At 44.2% G+C, this 21,974-nt stretch overlaps 2 protein-coding genes across 2 annotated transcripts in view; one reads left to right on the top strand and one right to left on the bottom strand.

The window, feature by feature from the left end:
• LOC144264399 (EF-hand calcium-binding domain-containing protein 6-like) overlaps positions 1–16,157 on the top strand; it is an 80,654-nt gene extending 64,497 nt beyond the window's left edge. Inside the window, exons 10-16 of the mRNA XM_077816161.1 lie at positions 971–1,109; positions 2,939–3,063; positions 3,535–3,778; positions 6,271–6,443; positions 8,948–9,116; positions 10,371–10,593; positions 15,964–16,157. Coding sequence (XP_077672287.1) covers positions 971–1,109; positions 2,939–3,063; positions 3,535–3,778; positions 6,271–6,443; positions 8,948–9,116; positions 10,371–10,593; positions 15,964–16,157 — 1,267 coding nt within the window. The remainder of the gene's footprint in view (positions 1–970; positions 1,110–2,938; positions 3,064–3,534; positions 3,779–6,270; positions 6,444–8,947; positions 9,117–10,370; positions 10,594–15,963) is intronic.
• Positions 16,158–19,576: 3,419 nt separating this feature from the next.
• HELT (helt bHLH transcription factor) lies at positions 19,577–21,424 on the bottom strand. Its single transcript, XM_077814537.1, has 4 exons — positions 21,398–21,424; positions 20,829–20,933; positions 20,410–20,506; positions 19,577–20,067 (listed from the first exon to the last, which is right to left on the bottom strand). The coding sequence occupies exons 1-4, from the start codon at positions 21,422–21,424 to the stop codon at positions 19,577–19,579; spliced, it is 720 nt and encodes a 239-aa protein (XP_077670663.1).
• Positions 21,425–21,974: the final 550 nt, after the last annotated feature.

Here is a 21,974-nt window from a genome sequence, read left to right as displayed (position 1 = left end):
GCAAAAAAAACTCATTAGGGGGCACCTTTCTTTCTGGCCTCTTTATCTAATGCATGTAGGGTTTACGTATGTCAAGATTTTTAGGTCTTGGATGAATTTGGACTGTCTCCCCTTTAACCCTGCTGGTGTAGCTGTGCCCACCATGTAGGTTGCCTATATCTCTGTGTTCTAAACTGTCTTGAGAATCTTGATGTTTTTAAAATCTATTTTACAGCCTGCTATGTGGTAAATGACACACATTTCGAGAAACGCACTCTGTGAAGGTGACATTGCACAGTTAGAAAGTCAGGACGGGTTGCCAGTCACTGGTGGAGGTTCTGTCTCGACTCTCAGCATTTTTCACTTTGGGATTTATTTTTCTGAAAGCTTTTTTTATCTGAGTTTTAGTCACACAACTCCTGTTAAAGCCAAAGGGATTTGCATGACTAAAACCCTGCACCTCACTTTGAAAATGCACCTAGTCTTGGTTAGATTGTACCCTGCCCCATTGATCCCAGTACAGGAGCTAAGCCCACATACAGTCCTTATGCTTGGCTAAGAGCAGTGGCTGTGTGAGGCTAAATGCACAACACCTCCTGGAGCTCCCACTGGGGAGAGTATAATGCACAAGCCACCCCTTCCAAGTACGCTGCGTGTGTGCCCTGCAGGGGTAGGAGGCACTCTCCCAGGCTTATGCATGGGGTAAATCAGAGTGGCATTTGGCCAACTGTATTATCCATGACAACCATACAATCAAATATACAGCAATATAATGCTTATATTTACCCCTTTAAGAACATCATAGCATGAAGCCATATAGGCAGGTAGTATTGTGAAATAGTTGTGTTGGCTACCCCTCGTTGGACATTTTCCTGGATTTTGACACATTGACAAGGGGACAGGCAGGGCACTAGGGTTAACTATTCTTGTAAGACACCAGTGGGTGATAGGGCAAGAGGCAGGCTACATTAACAGTCTTCTCTTTCAGCAGAGGGTTGCCTAGTCTCTTTGATGAAAAATCTGTAACAAATTCTGCGTGTGAGCCTAACGAAGACAAAGATGGGCAGAAACAGAAACAAAATATCCCTAACCAGAAAGTGAAATACACCTGTGGGAGAACTCCAATGCAGGTACAGGCAACACACACACAACTTGTTATTGTAACCCTACCTTTTTTTTGTTTTTTTCCAGAGAGAGCACCTTATAGAATCATAGAAACATAGGGCTGGAAAGGCCCTCGAGAAGTCAGTAATTAACTGATGCTTATCCTGATATGACCCCTTCTTGATCAAAATTCTGCAAGAAAGCTAAGAACTGTATTCCGGATGGCAGCCAAGGACCACCTGTCCTAGTTGTCCTAACTTCAGAGGCATATTCTAGCCTCCTCACTTGGTTTGTGAAACCCAGTCAGGGCTGGCCTTACCATGAGGCGAACTGAGGTGGGCACCTCAGGTGCCAGACTGTGGGGGGGAGCCACTAGGACCCAGAATTTCAGCCCAAGCAAGGGGTCATGGGGCATCATTTGAGCTCCCCACCTCAGGTACCAAAATGTTATGGGCCAGCCCTGAACCCAGTGTTTTGTTCTTAGGTCCTCCCTGGTTTCACTGCAGACTGGGCCGTGTGGGAGGGTTTCTTCCATTCTGTCTTTATGGTGGTGACAATAGATTCAGTTACTCACACAGGAATGCACGTGTCCCTACACAGAGCTGCCATTTCTAATGGAACAAAATGTGCTCAAGAGGCAGAGACATAAATCCTGGAGTAATTTCACTGGAATCAGTGGTGTTACACCTGGATTTATAGCCATGCAAATGAGAGCAAAATGTAGGCCCCATCTTATTTGCCTGTAAAATGCCATACACATCTATGGTACTATTAAATAATAATAAGAGCAGACATTCTATAGAACCTCCTCTGCACATTGAAATGGCGTTGTCGGGTAGGGGGAAATGTCAGAGGTTGTGGTCCAGATACCGCTACTGTGCACCCTGCTAACTCCTGATCTTATAAACACTTTTGAATATTCTCATGAATAAAATCAAGCAACTCGTATGCATAAAGTTAAGTATGTGGGTAAGTTAGTAGTTTTCAACTTGTGGTCCATGAACCTCTGCGCATCTGCAGACTATGTATAAGATTTCCAAAGGGGACTGTACCTCCATTTGAAAATTTTTAATGGTCTGCAAATGCAAAAAGGTTGAAAACCACTGGGGTAAGTGTTTGCAGGATCAGGCCATAGGTTGTAATACTGTTGCTCCTGGCACAAGTCATCTGTATGGGAACTCATGGCCAGCCAGCATACAGAGAAAAATAATACTGATACTGAAATTGAGGGGACTAGTCCGTAAATAAAATGAAGGAAATAAATTCTCATGTAAATGTTTGCTGGACTGAGCCCTGTGGCATTTTAATTTGATAGAATGAATGAGGGAGTGAGAGAGAAAAAAATTAGTGCTGGAAAGCTGTAGATATAATTTACCTAGAGCTCTCCAAGGGATATCAAAATGTTATTACACATGAAAATTAGAAACAAAACTGGAGATATGGGGCAGTTACTAAAGTAACAAGTGTATAGGAGCACAGAATGCACAGTCCAACTTAAACCAAGGTTTCCCATTCAATAGCAGCCTTCTCTAGCTGCTAAGCAGTTGGAGTGGGAATTTGTGTAGATGTTTAGATATTTGCCAGCTGAATAGCTGTAAAATTCATGTAACTCTTAATTGTACTTGGGTTTCTATGCTCAGTGGAAAAGTCCTGAGGCTGCATCCTGCCCAATAACATAATTCCTATGAACTCTGGAGGGAGTAGTGAAATCATGCTGTTGTGAGACCATAGTCACCAATTACTAGAGAGCGCCTTGTTTGAAAGAAAAACTCCAGGAGCCATTTGTGTTAGGATAATTACAGATAAAGTCTCACTGTTTATAAACCTTCACATCTTTCTCCTTTTTCCCCCCAAGCTGTTCAAGATTATTAAAAGCTTGCTAAATAAACACTACCAAGCAATAGAGAAAGAGTTTGAAGATTTAGATGAAATGAACTCCCGGCGCCTCACTCAGGAGACTATGTACCTTCTCTTGAAGAGGTAAGAAGACTGGCTTCTGAGGCTTCTGGGAAGACTTGGGGCTAGATCCTTGGCTGATGGTGACTTCCATGGAGTTACACTCATTTCCACCAGCTGAAGACCTGACCCGGAGGCAGGGACGCTGGAACAATGTGTATAGTGGGGGTGCTGAGAGCCACTGAACCAAACTGTAAACCCTTTATATAATAGAAACCACTTCAAACCAGCACCCCTAGTACCAGCACCTATGCCCAGAGGGCTTTTTCCAGCAAGCAATAACAATCTTTCATCATTTTACCATTCTGCTATCTCTTGTGTATAGCTGAAGTCCTTACTCAGCAAAACTCCCAATGGCGCACTGGAAGTTTGCTGAGTAAGCACTTTGAGATTTGACCAGTACACAGAATAACTTTCTGCTTTTCCTCTTACTAGTTGTTGTTACTATTGTTGCTACTGTCATTACATTTGTCTCTTTCAATGTTTTGATGCAAGGTTTGACATCCGACCTGAAATAACTCGAGGTGAAATCCATAGGCTGTGGGAAACTTTAATTACAAATCAGGACAATACCCTTGACTTCATGGAGTTCGTGAGACATTTTGGATACTCCCCCAGCTCTTCATGTTTCCCCAATGCCAAGATTAGTCCACCCAGAAAAGGGGACAATAATTTCAGGCTGTGTTCTAAAAAGCTCAGCTGTGATTCTGATATACTGGTGGACAGGGTGCGAGCAAAAGTAAGCTATTCCAGTTAAAAGAAGTAATACCAGTTGTGACTAAATTCCAGAAGTGTGTGTAGTTACATTATTCCTAAAATATAAATAAAATTGGTAAGTTGTTACTTAAATTCCAAAGTAGGCATCTAGTGCATGATCAGAAATCTGCAAACTTTTTTCTTTGAAATGCATGATGTTGAGTTTTGTTATGTGTACAGAGAAAAATGTATAAAATTAACACTACCCAACAACCAAACAAAATGATGGTGTGTTTAAAAGAAAGCACAGCCCAGAAATTTTTTTTCTAATAAAAGGAAACAAGATATTTGTGTGGGACAGGTTGCAAATGGATTGTGTCTGTGTGCACAGTATCTATTTGTGATGGGAAGTCAGGTTTCAGGTCCCTGCATGGAAATGAAGAGCTGCTGTGCTGGCTCATGCTGGCAGCCAGACCAGATAGGTTTCATTACCTTTAATTTAGGAAAACACAAGGTGGACAGTCTCCAAGGCAAGAGGGGAGCTAAGTTGTGGGACAAGAGGCCTTGCCAGGTCAAACCCTAGAAACAGCCAACTCAGGAGGAAGCTCGGGCTATAGTTTGTGTGTATTTAAGTTAAGAATAAAGAAAATGCAGGAATGGAGGGGTAAAACTGGGATTGAGTGTTGGATACTACTCTAGGGTGTATGTGTTGGGACTGGGGTGAAGACTGCCCATTCACACTATCTCTTAGTACCATAGTACTGTGGGACCAAAGACCCAAGTTACCTGGTCTTTCTTGCTATGGAGGAGGGCTGGAAATCATACAAGTACCATCCAGAGTAAATCAGCAATATGAATGGGATGGTTGAGGCCACAAAGATTCCATATCATTTCGTCCACACACTGAAATGTGGAATTTGCATTCACATGTATTTTTTTAACTTTGCACTCATGGTGGGTGTGGTAAATGCCAGACGAACAAGATGGCCATACTCTGCATTGTCTTTCATAAACCGCAGACAGGGTGTTGATGGCCCTGTTACCACTGCCTTCCTTGAATACCCCCTCCATGTTGTGAAACAAATGTATACGCTTAATAGGGGGTTGGAGCTGACTGGGATCATGTTACAGCCTGGCACCTGTAGGCACTGAGCTGTCATATAGGTGAGGCTGGAGGGGTACCCTCCCTTTTTTGCCTTTCACCTTTCCCCTGCAGATCCACGGGTTTGCCCTGGCCGTCCACACTGAATTTAAAAAGAAAGTGTTGTCTGATAATTGTTATCATGTCTCTCCAGCCAGAGGGCATATCAGTTGGAAACTCTGTTGTGTTGAAGCTCAGTTTTCAGAACTCCCTGCTTTTTCATTCCCACTGAAAGGATGATTTGGTTAAGAAATTGACCATGAGCACTTCATGCCTGGAATGGCTGGATGACAGCTCTGTCGTTTTTGTCCTCTTGCTATATATATCTCTCAAATTAAATTTAACTTTACAACACTTTACAGTCATGTTTTTTTTCCCAAGGAGAGAACAAAAACACAGGTGTAACTAAGAGCAGAATTTGGCCTTCACCCATCAAGTTCAGATGAAGATCTCACTTTTAAATATTAGATTTGTAGGTTTGCTAACCATAGAAATGTCACGGGAACAAATCTTATTCTCATGCATGCCACTGACAGAGATTGTGGATGTCTCGTTGGCGGGTGATAACATCATCCATCAGGTGCAATTGTTTGGACCCTGGGTGCATCCATGTCATTTTATATTTATCATTTTACCTAAAGATGGTGTTAGTGATGAGCAGACTGTGTTCTGCACATTTACACAAGAAGAGGAGTCCATTGATATTCATCTTTCCCACTCCATATCATCCTATCACACCTCTCCAGTCACTAATGATGATGATGAGATTTGATGTTAATGGGATGAGAGTTGTGAGAAAACCTGTGCAGGAAATTTTTAAGTGAGACAGCCGTTGCACAGGGGCAGTCCCACTCTCTCGGCTGTGGAAACCAGATTCCAACAGCATGAAGAATCGTGACGGCTGGGGACTTCCTTAACTGCAGTGGGTGACTGGGACACCTTCCGTGCCTTGTCATGCTCTCTGTGCCCCACAGCACATTGCTGAACCACCTTCGTGGCCTGTGAATCACAAATTGATTTCCTCCACTCAGTCCACTGGAACAATCTTTGCATGCTAGAGAAAGGCAGTTTCCCCTCTCTCTCCGAGGACAAAAGACCTATCGACTACCCTCACTGGTAAATCTAAAGTAACCCTACAGAGGTTAATGCAGTTTTCTGGATGTGCTAAACTAAAAGTTGTCACTAAAAGCAGAAAATCTGTCCTATTGACTCTATAACTCCAGAATTTGTCCCACCCATTTCTTTAGAAAAAAATAAACCTCTAGATGCAGGAGGATTAGAGCAGGAATGCTGCATTCTGGTTACTGCATGAGGAGTATACACTGCAGTGTTAGTCAGAGGATTGGGTGTAGATCCTAAACGCTACAGGATTTTATGTGGTTTGTTTTTTGTAGGTGGAGTATTTGTGTGATGATCTAAAGAAAGAGTTTGAAGACCTAGACCCCTACCATACAGGCTTTGTCAGCAAGGAGGAATTTAAAGATATTTTGACTGAGCTCTGTGTGCATCTTAATGAGTATGAATGTGAAATGCTGGGACAGAAATTTGAAAGCAATGGAGATGGATGGTAAGTTAAACTTGGAAAAAGAGTTAAAGTAAGTTGGTCTATAAACGTTTATATGGTATCTAAATGGAAGTCTATAACACTGAACAAACAATAGTGAGTGTTAGATACTGTAAGTGGCACAATAGGTTAATGCATGTTTTTTCAAATTCTTGCTTAGTTCATTTGATTTTCCTGTTCTAGCCTTTGTTCAGCTGGACATTTTGTCCAAATCACAAAAATTAAGACTCACAGTGTCACTGAACTTGCAAATCTCTGCTCAAAAGAAAATCAGGTCTGGAATAGAATGGGTTTAGCAAGTCACTGGAAGAGTTGTGTTAGTGCAGGTGATGTGAAAATGTACTATCTGTGTAGTGGCTGAGCTCTTGACAAAGCTATTAGTGCAGTGTGTTTGTGAGCAGCAAAATGCGTCCAAACCATTCACAATGACCTTTTTAAAACTAACAAATAATTATTTTCCGAAGTAAAGTTTTTGCGACCCACCTGTCACATGGCAGCCTTACCTTTCAAATGCATCCCTCTGAATGAGAAAGATAATGAACCTCCAAACCAAGGCCTACTGTAGTCTTAAAATTAGAGCTAATATGAGCTTTGACTTTAATAAAATAAGCCTGATAATCTGAATTTCTAACCCATATTTCCCCTCCTCCAGGTACAAAATAAAATTCTGCCTTTGTATTAGTACAAAAATTCAAATTCCCTGTGTGCAAAGAATCACTGTTCCTCTCAGTGATGTTTCAGGGTCAACATTCCGTAACAGTGATGTGGGAAGTTCATATTTTTTTAAAACCTAGATTACACTAGAAAAGGTTTCCTGGTCTAGCCCTTCGGGTATAACTATACTGGCAAACCCACCTATTGCAGATGAAGCTTATGCTGGCAAAAAAAGTGCTTTTGCTGGTATAGTTTATACCAGCTCCCTGAGGAAAGTGAGCTGTACCTGCAAAAGCACTTTTATGCTGGTATAAGCACATCTACGGTAGGGCTTTTGCCAGTATAGTAATGCTGTAAAAAATTAACACATTGCTATACTGGCAAAAGATTTTAATGTAGACTTGGCCTAGTATTATTTCAAACTCTGACAGCAGACTCAGCAACACACATTGGTTTACATTCTCCTTGTTCTTCTGGCTGTGACCATAACTAGTAACTTAATTTTCTATATATAAACATAAGCTTAGGGAAAAAAAAGCTGAAAAAAACCAACAGTAAAATCTGCAAGATGACCTGATTTCCAGGGAATTCACATCAAATAATATGTGTTATTTGAAGGTCTTTCATTACTTAATCACATAACATTGAGAAGTCTAACATAAATGCAATTTCATGCCTGACTTCTGGGGATTCCGTGTGTTTAAAATCAGAACCTCAAGTTTCATTGTTTTTGGGTTTTGCACTGAATATAAACAATGACATAATATAAGGTCATAAGTGAGTAAATAAATGATATTAGCTGTGCGCTAGACAGTGACAGGCTGTATGCTTTTTTAAAAGTTAGGGGTAAAATCCTTGCTCCATTGAAGTTAATGGCAAAACTCCCACAGACTTCAGTGGAGCTAGGATTTCACTCTAGGGTTTTTTCTAAACCATTTCCTTCTGTCTTTACCTCACACTCTCCTTTATTTCCTTCCCTGCACAGGACAAGAATGTCCTGGTTTCTCCATCCTCAAGGAGCAACTCTTTACTCGACATGCTTCTACCCCTCACTGTATATCTGACCTCATCTTTGTGTGTGTTGCGCTCCCCCTCATCTAAGCTTCACTTCGCCAATATTGCCAACCTTACCACCCTTTTTGTCTGCTTCTCCCAGAACTGTCTCCAGGCTTTCTTTCACTTATGGAACGCCCTTCTGGATCTGGTCTGCACAGCCACTGCCCTCTCCTTTTTTACATCCTTCTTGAAAACCCACTTCTTTCATGATGCTTGCAAGAAATTTGCCAGGTAGTTAGCCTACTCCTTAATTCTCTCCACGTGTCCCACTTTAAAGTATTACTTGCTTCACCATGTTGTGCACTAACTTTTCCAGAATAACTGCTTCATCTTAATAACGTTGCCCCTGACTTTCCTCTCCTTTCCTTCCTTATTCTCTTCTTACCCTTCATTGAATCTTGTCTGAAATGAATTTGTAAGTTCTGCGGGGTAGAGATGTCCTTTTTCTGTATTGGATGGAGCCTCTTCACATTTTGGGTCCTGTTAAAATAAAATATAATAATAATATAAGCAGATGTAACATTGGACTGTAAGGAACACATTTACAAGATGGACTTTATATCTGCAGCCACAGAATTGCATGCTTAGTTATGCAGAATAGGTGGCTAGATGTCCAACTACTTGATTTGCATGGGCACATATGGAGATTATGCATGGAAGTGGTCACATACACAAGATTTAAGTACACTGATTTTGAGGATGATAGAAAATTTGGAACACTATTCAAATGGAGAAGATGAATTAAGATACCATGCAGGTAGTTTTGTAGAAACTTATGAACATATTTTTTCTTTAAGTGTTTCATACCTGGAGTTTCTGAAGCCCTTTGCTTTAAGTAGACAAAGATGGAAGAATGGGAATAACATGGCTGCTGTTATGCAGGCATCTCAGGGTGAGATAGATCAATCCCACACGGGAACGCAGACTGCAGAGCTGGGTGGTCTGACAACCAGACTACAAAAAAAGGTATGATGGCTGTCATGGCTAGTGGCTTTACTTTTAAATGTGAATTCTTGTCCATTTTAAATTGCTTAGCTATCAAATATAAAAGTCCAGTGATCAACTGTGCTAGAACATACTCATAATGTACTGGCTTTATCTGCCAGCTGGTAGCCAGACACTAGAACAATCATCAAAGTTCTCTGCTCAGTGGCAGAACTTGCTATGTCTGCAGTCTGCATGTGTTTACAAATGAGGCGGATCCTTATTGTCCATGGACAGCGGCTTTATCAAATGAGATAAGTAGGAGCTTTACTTTGGCTGAGTCAGTAGAAGCTGTACTATACTCGTCTCGATTTGATGTTGCACTTTATGTTTTACCTTGGACATTGGTGGTACCTTTGAAATATCTGCGGTAGATGAATTAGAATACTTAGTAGGCAAAGACAGATAACCTGTGCCAGTGCATACATAATACTTTACTTTTAGGCAGACCCCCGCAGTGTTTGAGATCATGCCACTATTATCCAAGTACAGAGCATATTTTTTCTTGTGGTATGATGTTGAGATCCTGTATGACAGCTTCAGGAACTTCCACTTGTCAAGAATGAAATGATGATAAGGAAGAATCCTTGAAAGAAAATACCACAAGGATGAGTTATGGAAGGGACAGGATGAGTTACATCTCCAATAAAGGCCAACCAATAAAACATTTTTCAGGAATTGTGCCTAGCCCACGTTCAGGGGGAAAAGCGGGGGAAGTCTCCTTGGTGTTGTTCACTTTCCCCCCACCATTGTGCTCTTATGAGAGCCAGCCACAGCTGAGCCTGGAGGCCAAGATTTTCAAACTTGCGTCCCTAAAGTTAGACTCATAAATCCATATTGGGTGTCTACATAAGTGACCTGATTTGTCAAATTGCCACTGACCTCAGTTAGATTTTTGAAAATGGGGCCACTTATTAAAGCAAAAATTTTCAAAAATGGCTGCCTGAAGTTATGCTTCTATGCCCATAGTTAGAAGCCTAAATGTTTGTAAAGCAATTTGAGGCCCTTGGGGGAAAGAAAGCTATCAAAGTGCAAATTATATTATGTGAACCTTTCCTGTGTGCTGACCTGTGTGAGTGTGCAGGTACGTACAACAAAGCATGCTACTGCATACCTCACAATTTGTTAGTTCAGATGAAATATTAAGAGGGACATTGTGCCTCACAGTACGTAATGGTTTAGTTGTTATTTCACTGTGGTAATTCAACATCCCAATTGTTTTCTTTCTGGCTGTAGTTACGAGGGGACTGGAAGACCCTTCGAAGAGCTTTTAAGAAGCTGGATATTTACAGCAATGGCTACCTCTCTTTGCCAGAATTCAGATCTGTCCTGAAGCTCTGTAAACTTCTGCTAGATGAAGATGAGGTTTACCACATTTTATCTAAGTTTGATCCCAACCTGGATGGGCGAATTGATTACAAGTCCTTTTTGGAAGAAACTTGCAAAAAAGGCCAACCACGTACAGCCAAAAAATCTACTGCAAACCCACAATAAAATAATGTAGAATATTCTTGTGAGTAGAAGCGGAAGAATGGTGTCTGCATGCTCCCGGCTAAGTCATTTGCTTCTCTTTGTAGTGTGCATCACTGCTTTGTGTCTTTTGGCTACTCATGAGTTGCCCACTGTATTACCAGTTGTTTTGTAGGGGGATAATAAAAACTGTGAGAGCAGAGAATGAAACTGAGTATTAAATACTGTACTATATTTAAAATGTAATTCAAGCTGTTACTAAGAAAACTAACATTCTGAAAAGCAGAGGGAAGGATGCAGCTTAGAGAGATGCTAATTTTTAAGAAAATAAAACTTTCAGTGAAGGTAATGCATGGATTTTTGCTGTGTAGGATGCAGTGACAATGGGAAAGAGTCCCTTTGATTTCACTGGGAGTTGGATCAGGTCCTTTGTATGTGTTAGCCAGAATTTGGCCCTTAATATAAACACACATTTTCTTGCTTAGTTGTCTTTTCTTTTTTCTTACAAACATAGTTTCTCCACAAAGTACAACAGGCAGAGGACCCAATTCTGCAGCAGCTCTGCACATGACTTCACTGAACCTTCCCTGCTCAAAGCAGCTGTATGTTTAGACCCATGTTATTTATCTGTTTCTTTTTGTAGTACAAATACATTTTCATAATTATGTAAACGCATAGTTGGTTTGGTTAAATAAATATCTGGACTCACTTAAATATGTGTCATTTGTCCACTCAGTACATAGGACCAAATTCACTGCTGGTGTAATTCCACTAAAGAGACTTCTTATGTATATAAATACAGTTCCACTGATTTCAGTGAAGCTTTGCTGATTTACATTAGCTGAGGATCTGGACAGGCATGTCTATGCAAAGGTATTGCCATGGGTGAGGAGACCTTTTTGGTTTGCTTTGAACACACTCTTCCCCTGCAGCTACTCACTTGAAATCCATCATAAATAAAAATGTTCATTATTATCCTGTGATGTGTTGGTTTTGTTGGTTTTGCAGGATCTTTGCTGTCTATGTATTCTGGGAATCATACAGGAAAAGATTAATTCGTGCTGTAGCTCCTTTTCCAAATTCTTTTCCCTGCTTGCTATCTCATAGTGTACGTCAAACCTACCCTCAGCTATACCGGTATAACCCTATTGTGTCCAATGGGCTTGTACTATCTAATTTACCTTGGTGGGATTGCACAGCTATAAATGAGTTTTGGCCCTAGTGTGAGCAGGAAGAAAAACCAGCTCATTCCCCAGCAGTTGGGATGACTCTGCAGTGCCAACGGGAGTAAGAAGCAGTTTAAAAAAAATATTTTTACAATAAAGTGAGAAGGTCTAACTCTGATTACACACCATGGGGCAGATCCTCAACTGGCGTAAATTGTCATAGCTCTATTAAAGTCAATGGAGCTGTGACAATTTACACCAGCTGAGGATATTTGTTGAGTTAAGGCCCTGATTCATCACTGAGGTCCCTGCATTTGTGTGAAGCACCTGCAGGATGGTGTCTGCTTTTCTGTACCTAGTGTGAATTAGAACTGCAGTGTAAGCTTTTATATTGTTACAGTAATGAATAATGAAGTTACCTTCCAACTTTTCATTGAACGAGCAAAAAATACACATTTCTGTTAACAAAAAAGCATTTATTGTTAATCTAACTGCACTAATCTTAATAGAGGTGATGAAATATCATGCATGTTTAAAGATTTTGTATTGCTGTAATTTCAAAATTAGCATTACAGGGTTTACTTTCAAAATGAACCTGGATTTAACATTTTCGGTCTCAGTCACATTGAACTTTCCAAATAAAAGTCTCTTTTTTTTACATAGCAACTGGATGAAACTGAAAGTTCCTATCACTCTCTCAGTCCATTCATTACATGCCATGCTAATGTGTACAGGGTGGCGTGTAGGTCAACATGTGCTATGCCGTATGCCATACTTTACTTTACCCATGTGACTGTGAAAATACATCTGGTACATTTTGCCATTGTTACATGTTATCTAATAAAAAGGGGGCAGGAGTGTTGTTTCTGAGACAGCCTTAGGTCTTGATTCTCTTACCAGTTCTGTAAGGTCAGTTTATAGAGGTGGACAAAAGTTAGGGACGAAATACATCACGACTCGAACCAGGGAAGAAATCCATCCCTGCTTGAACCAGACAAGCAGGATTTGGACACTGAGATCTGAAGCCGCTATCCTATGAATAGCGAAGTTGTCCATCAAAAAGTCTGTATCCAGCAACCTGCCTTTTGGAGGAGAGGCCAACGAAGTATATTTCAGTCTCCAAGAGTCTATGTATATAGTGCAGACTCTTCCTGGGTAGTCACAAAGAAGTACTTGGCCTCTTCCTCCTGTGCTGGGATCACTCTATCTAATTTAAGTGTAGGTATGTTTGAGGCACTCATCACTATAACATCTGAATAATCTCTAGTTGCCTATCTCAGAGAGTGGGATAGCAGGAGAAGAAGGGTGGTCTAGTGGCTAGGTTGCTAGCCTGCAACTTAGTTAGGGGTTCTAGCCACCACTATAATATAAATAAATTAGGGATTGTTTTGTGTTAAATGACACTAAAATAATCCTTGTCTCTTCTCTGCTTGAATAAAGAATCAACAAGAATGCACACCAGTTACAGAACTGTCAAAGGACATTTTGTCAGCCACTATTCATAAAATGGACTTTTGGTCTGTACATCCACTGATGTGGGAAGGGATGGTCCAAGCTGATGAGATATAACTGCTGTCTCCAAAGGTAAAGTGGGGCTGGAGTGAAGAGAGGGGAACTTAGGAAGGATTGAGCTAATAGGTCCACAGGGTTCAGAAAAGGAATGGGGTTTTGAGGGAAGGGAGGTAGGAACATGAGAAGACAAGAGAGGAAGACCTCAAGGGCTGGGAAGTGAGATGCTGCTAGCTGAGGGAAAGGTGAGTACAATGATTGAGGCAAATTCAAGGTAATTTTTAGCCCAGCAAATGACTAATGCAGATTCTACTGTTTTGAAATTTGTGAAAATAAAAGCAATGTCTTTCAGGAAAAATATTCCTCTTCTTACATATATGAACTGCTGCAAAACAGCTTCATCTACAAAGGTAATAAGTTGAGTTGTGTCTGCACATATGTACAACTACCAGCATTGTCCTAGTGCAGGGGCAGCTTTAGCAGGGGTTCATGGCTTTAGCTACACCCACAGAAATAATGAAACCAAGGGTGCCAAAACACCCTGTGTGCAATTCCACCTACAAAACGTGGTTGCACTGTTCCCGGTCATGTTGCTGCACAGTCAGTGTCAAAAAAGCACACTGCTGCAGGGGCCTGAAGGGCAGTATCTGACAGAGGGAGTCCTAGGGGGTTGGGTTGTGGGCTGGAAAGGAGGCGATCCCCCAACCTGGCTTGGTCTCCAGACAGCAGAGACTGGAGGGCGATGGGTGCTGGACTCATGGTAGGGCTTCTTCCTGCTCTGAGCAGCCAGGTCTGGATGCTGAGCAGAGCTGCTTCCCCCACCATGTCCCAGGTGAGGTCTTTCTTGCCACTGCAAGTGGGTGGCTGTGGGGTGGCCACACAGAACAGAGCCAGTCCTGTGCTGAGGCTGCGCCTTGGCCCCTCACTGGACCACATCCCCCTCCCCTGCATTTTTGGGATATGCCCAGGAGGGGTATGGTGAGGCTGAGATGCCCTCTGAGTCCTGGGAGCCCTGGAGCTACGGGATCTGCATGTCCATCCATCTGTCACCATGTCTGCTCTGCATGTCTGCCTGTGTCCGTCTGGGCACCCATTGAATTGGGAGGCTACATCCGCCCCGGTCCCAAAGCCAACATTAACAAACAAGAATATCAGCTTGACAGTGAACATTCCCTAGTTATGTCCTCAGTATGCTGCTGACTTGGGCTGGCCATTTGTGAAAGATATAATCCAGCTCCTATATGCTTCAACGCAGTCTACAGGAAAATGCACCCATGTTCCTCACAGTAGTACTAAGAAATGTCCAGAGCCTCCCCTCTTAGTGTGAAGCTATCCAGAAACACAGATGAAAATGACTGGGGCCCCGCCAAAATATTTATACCTCAGCAGGGAAGTAAAGAGGGGCAATGATCTGTGAACTATTGTATCATTGCCAAACACTATGGGAGAGAGAGCTCTATAGAACAGCAAAAGACCATCAGCAGTGTGATAATTTCCTGAGAGAGGGAAGGGCAGTATGTATGTGAGGGAGGTGATCTCACTCATATTGTTTCCATGTGGAGTCAGTGATTTGCTCTCTCTGTGTAACATTTGACATTACTGCAGGGGATCACAATATAATACCTGCTTCTGAATGTATAAAATAGAGAGTGCTACATTGTTACTGTATTAGTACCAATTGGTAGCTGATCCTTCATGAACATTTGCTTTAAAGATGGGGAATGTGTCTTGTGGCTAAGGCATTGGTGTGAGACTCAAAAAATACGGGTTCAATTTTGGGGGTTTTCACAAACTTTCTGCGAACTTTCGGCAAGTCATTCAACCTCTCTGTGGCTCAGTTTCCCCCCTATATGCTGCAGATAGCACTTCCCTCATTCATAGGGGGTTGTGTGGATACATCATTAATGGTCATAAGGCACGCGGATATTACAGTGATACCGGCCATTTACTAATTTAGATAGCTAGAGAGAGAGACATCGCATCATTAGAGGACCCGCTGCTGCATGGTCTCCTACAAGAGGAAGCCTAAGTGGGGAGATGTCAAGGTGCTCTGGGTGAGCGTGGTTGTGGCTGTGTGTGTGCTAAAGGAACGTGTGTCTAGGACTGTCTGTGTGTGTCTTTGTGTGTGCCAGGGAAATGTGTGCGTCTAAGGGGTGTCTGTATGTATGCCATGGGATTGTGTGCGTCTGTGTGTGCTGGGAGAACTGTGTATTTGCGATGCACTGCTGTGTATCCCAGGAATATGTGGGTCTGGGTAGCATTTGCCTTTGTGCTGGAAGAGGGTGTGTGTGGTGTTTTATGGGACAACTCTGCGTGTTGGAGCGGTGTGTCTGTGCGGCCTCCCTGTGTCATGGGAATGTGTGTGTCAGTGTAGGGCCTTGCCTGTGAGTGTGCCAGGAGGAGTGTGTCTGGTGCCCTGTGTGTGCAGCAGAAGGCACTTCACAAACTGGTCCTTATCCTAACTGATTGAAAATCCTCAGCGCACGCTGGGGGCTGAGTTAGTGGATCTTCCTGAAACCGTTCCCCAGAGCCCCCAGGTTTGGCCACAGGTCGAACGGGAGCTATCTGGCCTTCCCAGGACCCGGTTAATGCCAGCTCAGCCCGGGGACGGGCTACCAGCTTGTGGCAGCCACCGCGGCTGCCGCACTGTGCGCGCCTTCTGCTGGTCCGCGCTCTTTGCCCAGGGTCTCCCCCGGGGGGGATCCGCTCTGCCCATCGTCTCCTGCGGCTCCCTGGGCCCCGCTTGCAGCTGCCACGGGCGCTGCGGCTCCTGGCCGGCCTTCCTCCCCGCTGGGGGCGCCGGCCGGGGCAGGTGCGGGCTGGCGAGCCGCTGGGCGCGCAGGCGGGGCGGGAACACGGGGCTCTGTTTGCTCAATGACGCTTGAAAGCACAAGTGACCTCTGTATTAAGGAGGCTGCCCGGCGCTCAAACCAGGCGGCCTGGGGGACTCCTCCGCCGGCCAAGGCAGAGTCAAGGAGACTGAGCCCCAGCTCCCTCGGGGAGCTTTGTTCCCCCCTCCTATGGAGAGACCCTTTGATTTCATGGCGCTGATGATTTTTATGCCTGCCCACTCAAGGATGAAACCCAAGAAATAAGAGATTGTCCCTTTCAGCGGCTCCACAATGGGTCACCTCCAGCACACATCACCACGAGCTTTGGCTGGGTTTTGTTGGGGGCTCTCTTGGAAACCGTACAACTCACTTAAAGGGAGCGCGCGGGGAAAGAGGGCCCCTGAAGCCAGGCATTGTGGGCGAGGGCAAAACACCTTTAGCTCCCAGTCTGGTTGGCGTCAGTTCCCTCCTTGGGGCGAGCTGCCATTATTCATCTTATGGGAAGTCAAACCAGCTCAGATTCGACTTTTGGCCAAGATTGGGGAGCCGGGGAGAGGTTCCAGAGAGCGATAGACACGGAGGGGGTGGGGGAAGGCGGGGGAGACTTTTATCCTAAATTCATTGGCAATCCAAAGCAGGATTTATCCTCCACAGTGAAATGAAAACGAGAAGGACAAAATAAATAAATAAATAAATCGAGAATAGCAACATTCGAGGTACAAAGACTGTCATGGACCAGTGCAAGTTTGCAAAACTATATGTAAATGACCACAGTTTTGACCGTGGTGGCCCTGTGCTAATCCCAGAGAGGAAATCTACTTAGCAAAGGAAAGTTTTTGTCTAATTTGGTTAACAGTGACCAAAATGCTGCATATATTAATAATTTATATTTCCAGGGTAACACTATATCTTTAATGCTTCAGTGCAAAAGAGGATTCAGAATGGCTTAATGCTCACAGAATAAAAATCGTGAAAGACTTGCTTCATTTTCTGCACCAAGCGCTGGTGAAAATGAGTGTAAGACATGTGTTTTCATAATAGGCACCAGCCATTCTTCTGCTGCTGAATACATTTGGTTTATCCCATATCGCCCTACGTACATTTAACAAGTGGTATTTTCCTGCTTTCCTCGCTCGGATTTAAGGTCCCAAATGTATCCTGATGCAATAGAAATTTTTTTCTCCTCCCTTTACGCTATAATACGGCCTCTTTCTTGTCAAACTGAAACACGAGGCTTTTCTGTATTTACAGTTTAAATGGAAGGTACACATGACACTTTTCACTCATTGTAATGAAGATCTTTTAGTCTGTCTATGAATAAAGGAGTTGATGGTTTACAAATTGTGGGTCAGCCCATTCCATGACCTCAGTAAACAATCCGGGTCAGATCTCCCTCAAGGGTGCAGAGTGCAATGGAATAAGTTAATTTACTCTTCGTCAACGGACCGGGGAGTGCAAACCACAGGCAAAAATAGTAATAACTAGCATCGGGAATCACATGTAAGAAACCATTTGCTGACATAGCACAGACGAGATTGGGTCTTATTCAGTGATCCAGCCTAGGGAGGAGATTTGAAACTGCTGAAATTTCCTACGAGCTCAAAGGGAAGGCATGGCTGGGGAAAGGAATATTAGCTAAGCTCTTGTTTGCCTGCATGCCAAGGTTGCCTTTCTAGACATTAAACCCCTTAGATTTGCTCCTTATGCTGAGAGGCTTATTTGCCTCTCCACGCCTCCTGTTTTTCGTTTGGTTTGAGGCTTCTGTCACGAAAACTGAGCTCCATAGAAATCCCCGTCACTGAGGAAGCGCATCTCTTTGCAGTGTCACTGAGCGCTCACAGCAGCACCTCAAAACACGCCTGATATTGAACAGGGGACTCAGCTCAGACGCGGGGAAATGGCGATTTTATGGAAGACTGTAATGAGAAAATATCTGACGTTGGCCACTATACAAGTCAGAGTCTGTGGGACAATGTTAAAGGGTCGGCTCCTGAGGTTTTTTTCTGTGTGCTTTTTCCCACCTTTCAGAGTAACAGCCGTGTTAGTCTATATTCGCAAAAAGAAAAGGAGGACTTGTGGCACCTTAGAGACTCACCAATTTATTTGAGCATAAGCTTTCCTGATCTACAGCTCACTTCATCGGGTCACAAAAGCTTATGCTGGAATAAATTGGTGAGTCTCTAAGGTGCCACAAGTCCTCCTTTTCTTTTTTCCCACCTGTTAAACTACTGTCTGTGATAGGCCAAGTGCTACAGAGCCTAATCTCACTTTGTTCCTTAGGCCACATCTTTTCCTGTTATTTTCCTCCTACGGAGATAAATGGCCACAAGGAAATTCCAGAATAAGACAGAAGGTATAATATTCCTTCCCACTTCAACAAAAAAAGGTTTCCTTTTCTGCTTAACGTGGGAGTCAGGCCACCCATACAGCTCGGGAAAATGGATAGGCTGGTTCCTTCCTGTCTATCAGCTCGCCTCAAGGAATCCTCATCATTGCTATTACAAGGGTTTCGGTTGCGGCCTTGATCCTGCTGTATTGTAACTCTAACTATGTAAGATCAGCATGGATTTACATACAGGGGTGTTTGTGAGACAAGCATGAACTGGCCCCTCTCACTGTCTCTCGGGATCAGGTGTATACACAGACCGTCTATAATTCTATATAAACACATAGAATCATAGGATCATAGAATATCAGGGTTGGAAGGGACCTCAGGAGGTCAACTAGTCCAACCCCCTGCTCAAAAGCAGGACCCATCCCCAATTAAATCATCCCAGCCAGGGCTTTGTCAAGCCTGACCTTAAAAACTTCTATGTATATACACACACAACTTCGAAGCTACTTTTCTGAATATGTCTTCACGGGCGATATCGATGCTTGATAAATCAGAGAGCTCTTGGGAGACGCACCAAGGCGACTGTATTTTAAAGAGTGTGCGGTGAGCTGAGGTTTACCTGAACACCGAAACAGCGCAATGTTTGCCTCCCTCCTCCGCCGTGCCCACAGGCAACGTGTTAGCTCCGCCGAGTTACGCGGCACACCAGAAACACTCTCCCGCCAGAGCGCACCGGGAGACCCAGCGCTTGGAGACACGCGGCTCCCCAACCCTTTGTCACAGCCCTTTCCGCTGGTTTTATTTTTTCCCCTCTACCAATGAAGTGCCGCTGGGAAACCAGACCAGAGAGTTTGTATCACATTTATTCCAAGCGCTGTACGTGGTTTGTGCCCAGAACATAGAACCGAAGCGTGCAAGGACAAGCTAGCAGGCTGGATAAATAACGCATCGCAAAAGCATCTCACGCTGGAAACATCCTTAACCCCTTTCCCAGTGATCATTTATTCCAAGCTATAACTGCCCAATCATATGTATTTACATTTGTACACTAGCGCTTACAAAGTAAACGTATGCGCCTGTGGATAATTTACTCTTCCCCCGACATAAATATGCAGCCCGCAGGCCGAGTCGCTATAGCACAGAGTGGGGATGCTGGCCGGGAGGCAGGCTGAAGGTGCTGGGGTGGGAATGGCCGATCAGGCTGAGATAGTGTCTGTCCAGCCCCTGGCCTGACGACAGGAAAGTGTTGCGTTGCTGCCCCGGGTTAGGGAGGGGCATGGCTGCGTTGGGAAGGTAAGGGATGGTGGGGCTTCTGGCAGGACCATGCCAGGAAAAGGGCCCCCCGGATCCCTGCTGAAACATAGGCTCATTGGGACTGTGAGCCGGGCACTCCGGAGCTGAGTGAAGCTGGTAGGAGAAGTCCGGTTCTGAGAGCGATCCCAGAGTGGTGAAGATGGGTTCGGTGACAAAGCGAGCTTTGGACTGCAGGAAAGCCAGGATCCGAGCATATTTGGTGTCTTTGGTCTCCATCCGTTCCACTGTGGTCAGGTAATGGACTAGGTTCTTCATACACTCATGGTATCCATAGTGAAAATAGTTGGCGAACTCAGCTAGAAGCTCTGCTGGAAAGAAACGGAACAGGATAACGGGTCAGATCCCGACCTCGCTGCTTTTTGCCAAAGGGGGTTTTAAACATTCCACAGTGTCTCTCTGAGTTTTGGAGATACTGACATCTGCACTTGTAGCCACTGAATGTTAACACAGCCCAGTTAAACCAGTACGCAGATTATTGAATTATCCACCCACCCACTCCTCAGCTGTTCTGGTTCCAGCTAATATGATTTACACTATGAAAGGGTGGGATGTTCCTGGAGTGCTAGCAGACCCAGCCGTGGGATTTTTTCCTGCGTGCCAAAACGTGCACGGATCACTGCGGGCACCAAGACGCTAAGCGTTGTACCTACCCTTTTCCCTGCCACGGGGGAAATCTGCAGAATGCAAGGCTCGCAGATACTGAACAGTCATTTCCAGGATCTCAGCTTTCTCTAACTTCCCAGAGCTCTGAAACACACAGACAAAACCCTCATGAAAAGCCTGGGGGAAACCAGAGCCAGAATTATTGTTGCTGAGTTCACCAAACCCAGCGATCCTAAAGCCGGTCAGGGAGGCAGCGCCAGGGGGCATTGACACGCAAGCCACTTTCCTTTGCTGACTGTGTGAGCCTGGCAGCTACTTCCCAGATACACCTCCCTCATAAGCGTCATTGCAAATCAAAGAAGGTAACCGCAGCTACAGATCTTCATCCTTAAATCTGCGCTATGTGGCACGTCCCTCTTGGTAACGCCGGCACTTTTCAGCGCTCTAGCCAGCAGCGGGAGCATACCTGCTTTGCCAAAGCCATGGGCACGGTCTTCCCCAATTCATTGAGGCAGCGATTGATCCGATCCCTCCTTCTTTTCTCAATCACTTTGTGAGACACTGGAGTCCTCTATAACACACAATGTGCAGACAGACACATGGAAGAAGGAGTCTGAAACATGAGCAGACATCACCCCAAAACGCAAAGAGTAACTCCCCACAGCCTTTGGTTTCTAGTTTTATCCAGAGATATTCACCTTTTAAAAAAGTTATTCTAACGTCAGGCATTTGATCTGACCTTCACTAAGACGCTCGCATATAACTTTCACTAGATTTTTTTTTTAAGAGCCAGGCTCATTTTGTCCCCAGAAAAGAGCACTCCTCCAGCCCTGCTTGACTGCACCGGGGAGGCCCCCTCCAAACCTGATCTCCACAGCAGTGCTCTTGCTGAGGATCGGCCTGAGTGTTCAGTTCTGGTTTCCAAACCAGACACGAGCCCAGGGTTTTTTGAAAAGCCTACAAATAAACCTTCATTCTGTCGCGGCTGGGAAAGCAGCCGGCAGCCCCAGTGCGCAAGGATTAGCTCCAACTTACTTTCCGTTCCTTTAGTTTAGAGGCCATCCTGGGAAGACACACCGCTGGGGAAAGCCTAGCAGAAGGGAACCTCTGTGTCTTCTCAAGTGTCTCAGGTGCACTGCAGCCCCCTAACCTCCAAAAGGCTGCTTATAAAGCGATCATTTCTGGGGGGAGACACGGTGTATTCACAGCTTGCCTGATTCCCTAGGATTAGGGAGAGCAGTTTGGGGAATGTATGCATTAAAGATCAGTTTTAAAGGAGTAAAAAAAAATTTTTTTTCAGTCAAGGGGGCTAGCAGGGGGCAGATCAGCTTTGTTACTCCACGTGGACCTTCAAAGGACACGTGATCGCCCCCAGAATAACATTTGCATGGCAACAGGACTAAGGGGAGCAGTAAGCAGAGCGCAGTGGCGCGCTAGCAGCGTGTGAACACAAGCTCTCTTCTTTAGTTCCAAGCGCCTGGTCTCTCACACGATCGCCTGTTTACAAATCCCAGGCAGCCCCCCTCCCTTCCCCTGTCCAAGCGCTGACTGCATTTTAAAGCCTGTCCAGAGTCATTAAAGTAATTAAGTAAGCCCTTAATAGGCTGTTCCG

This window comes from Eretmochelys imbricata, chromosome 4 (assembly GCF_965152235.1).
Source record: "Eretmochelys imbricata isolate rEreImb1 chromosome 4, rEreImb1.hap1, whole genome shotgun sequence".
Lineage (NCBI taxonomy): Eukaryota > Metazoa > Chordata > Testudines > Cheloniidae > Eretmochelys > Eretmochelys imbricata.
Note: the sequence above shows the minus strand (reverse complement) of the source record. Positions and strands in the feature narration are given on the sequence as shown.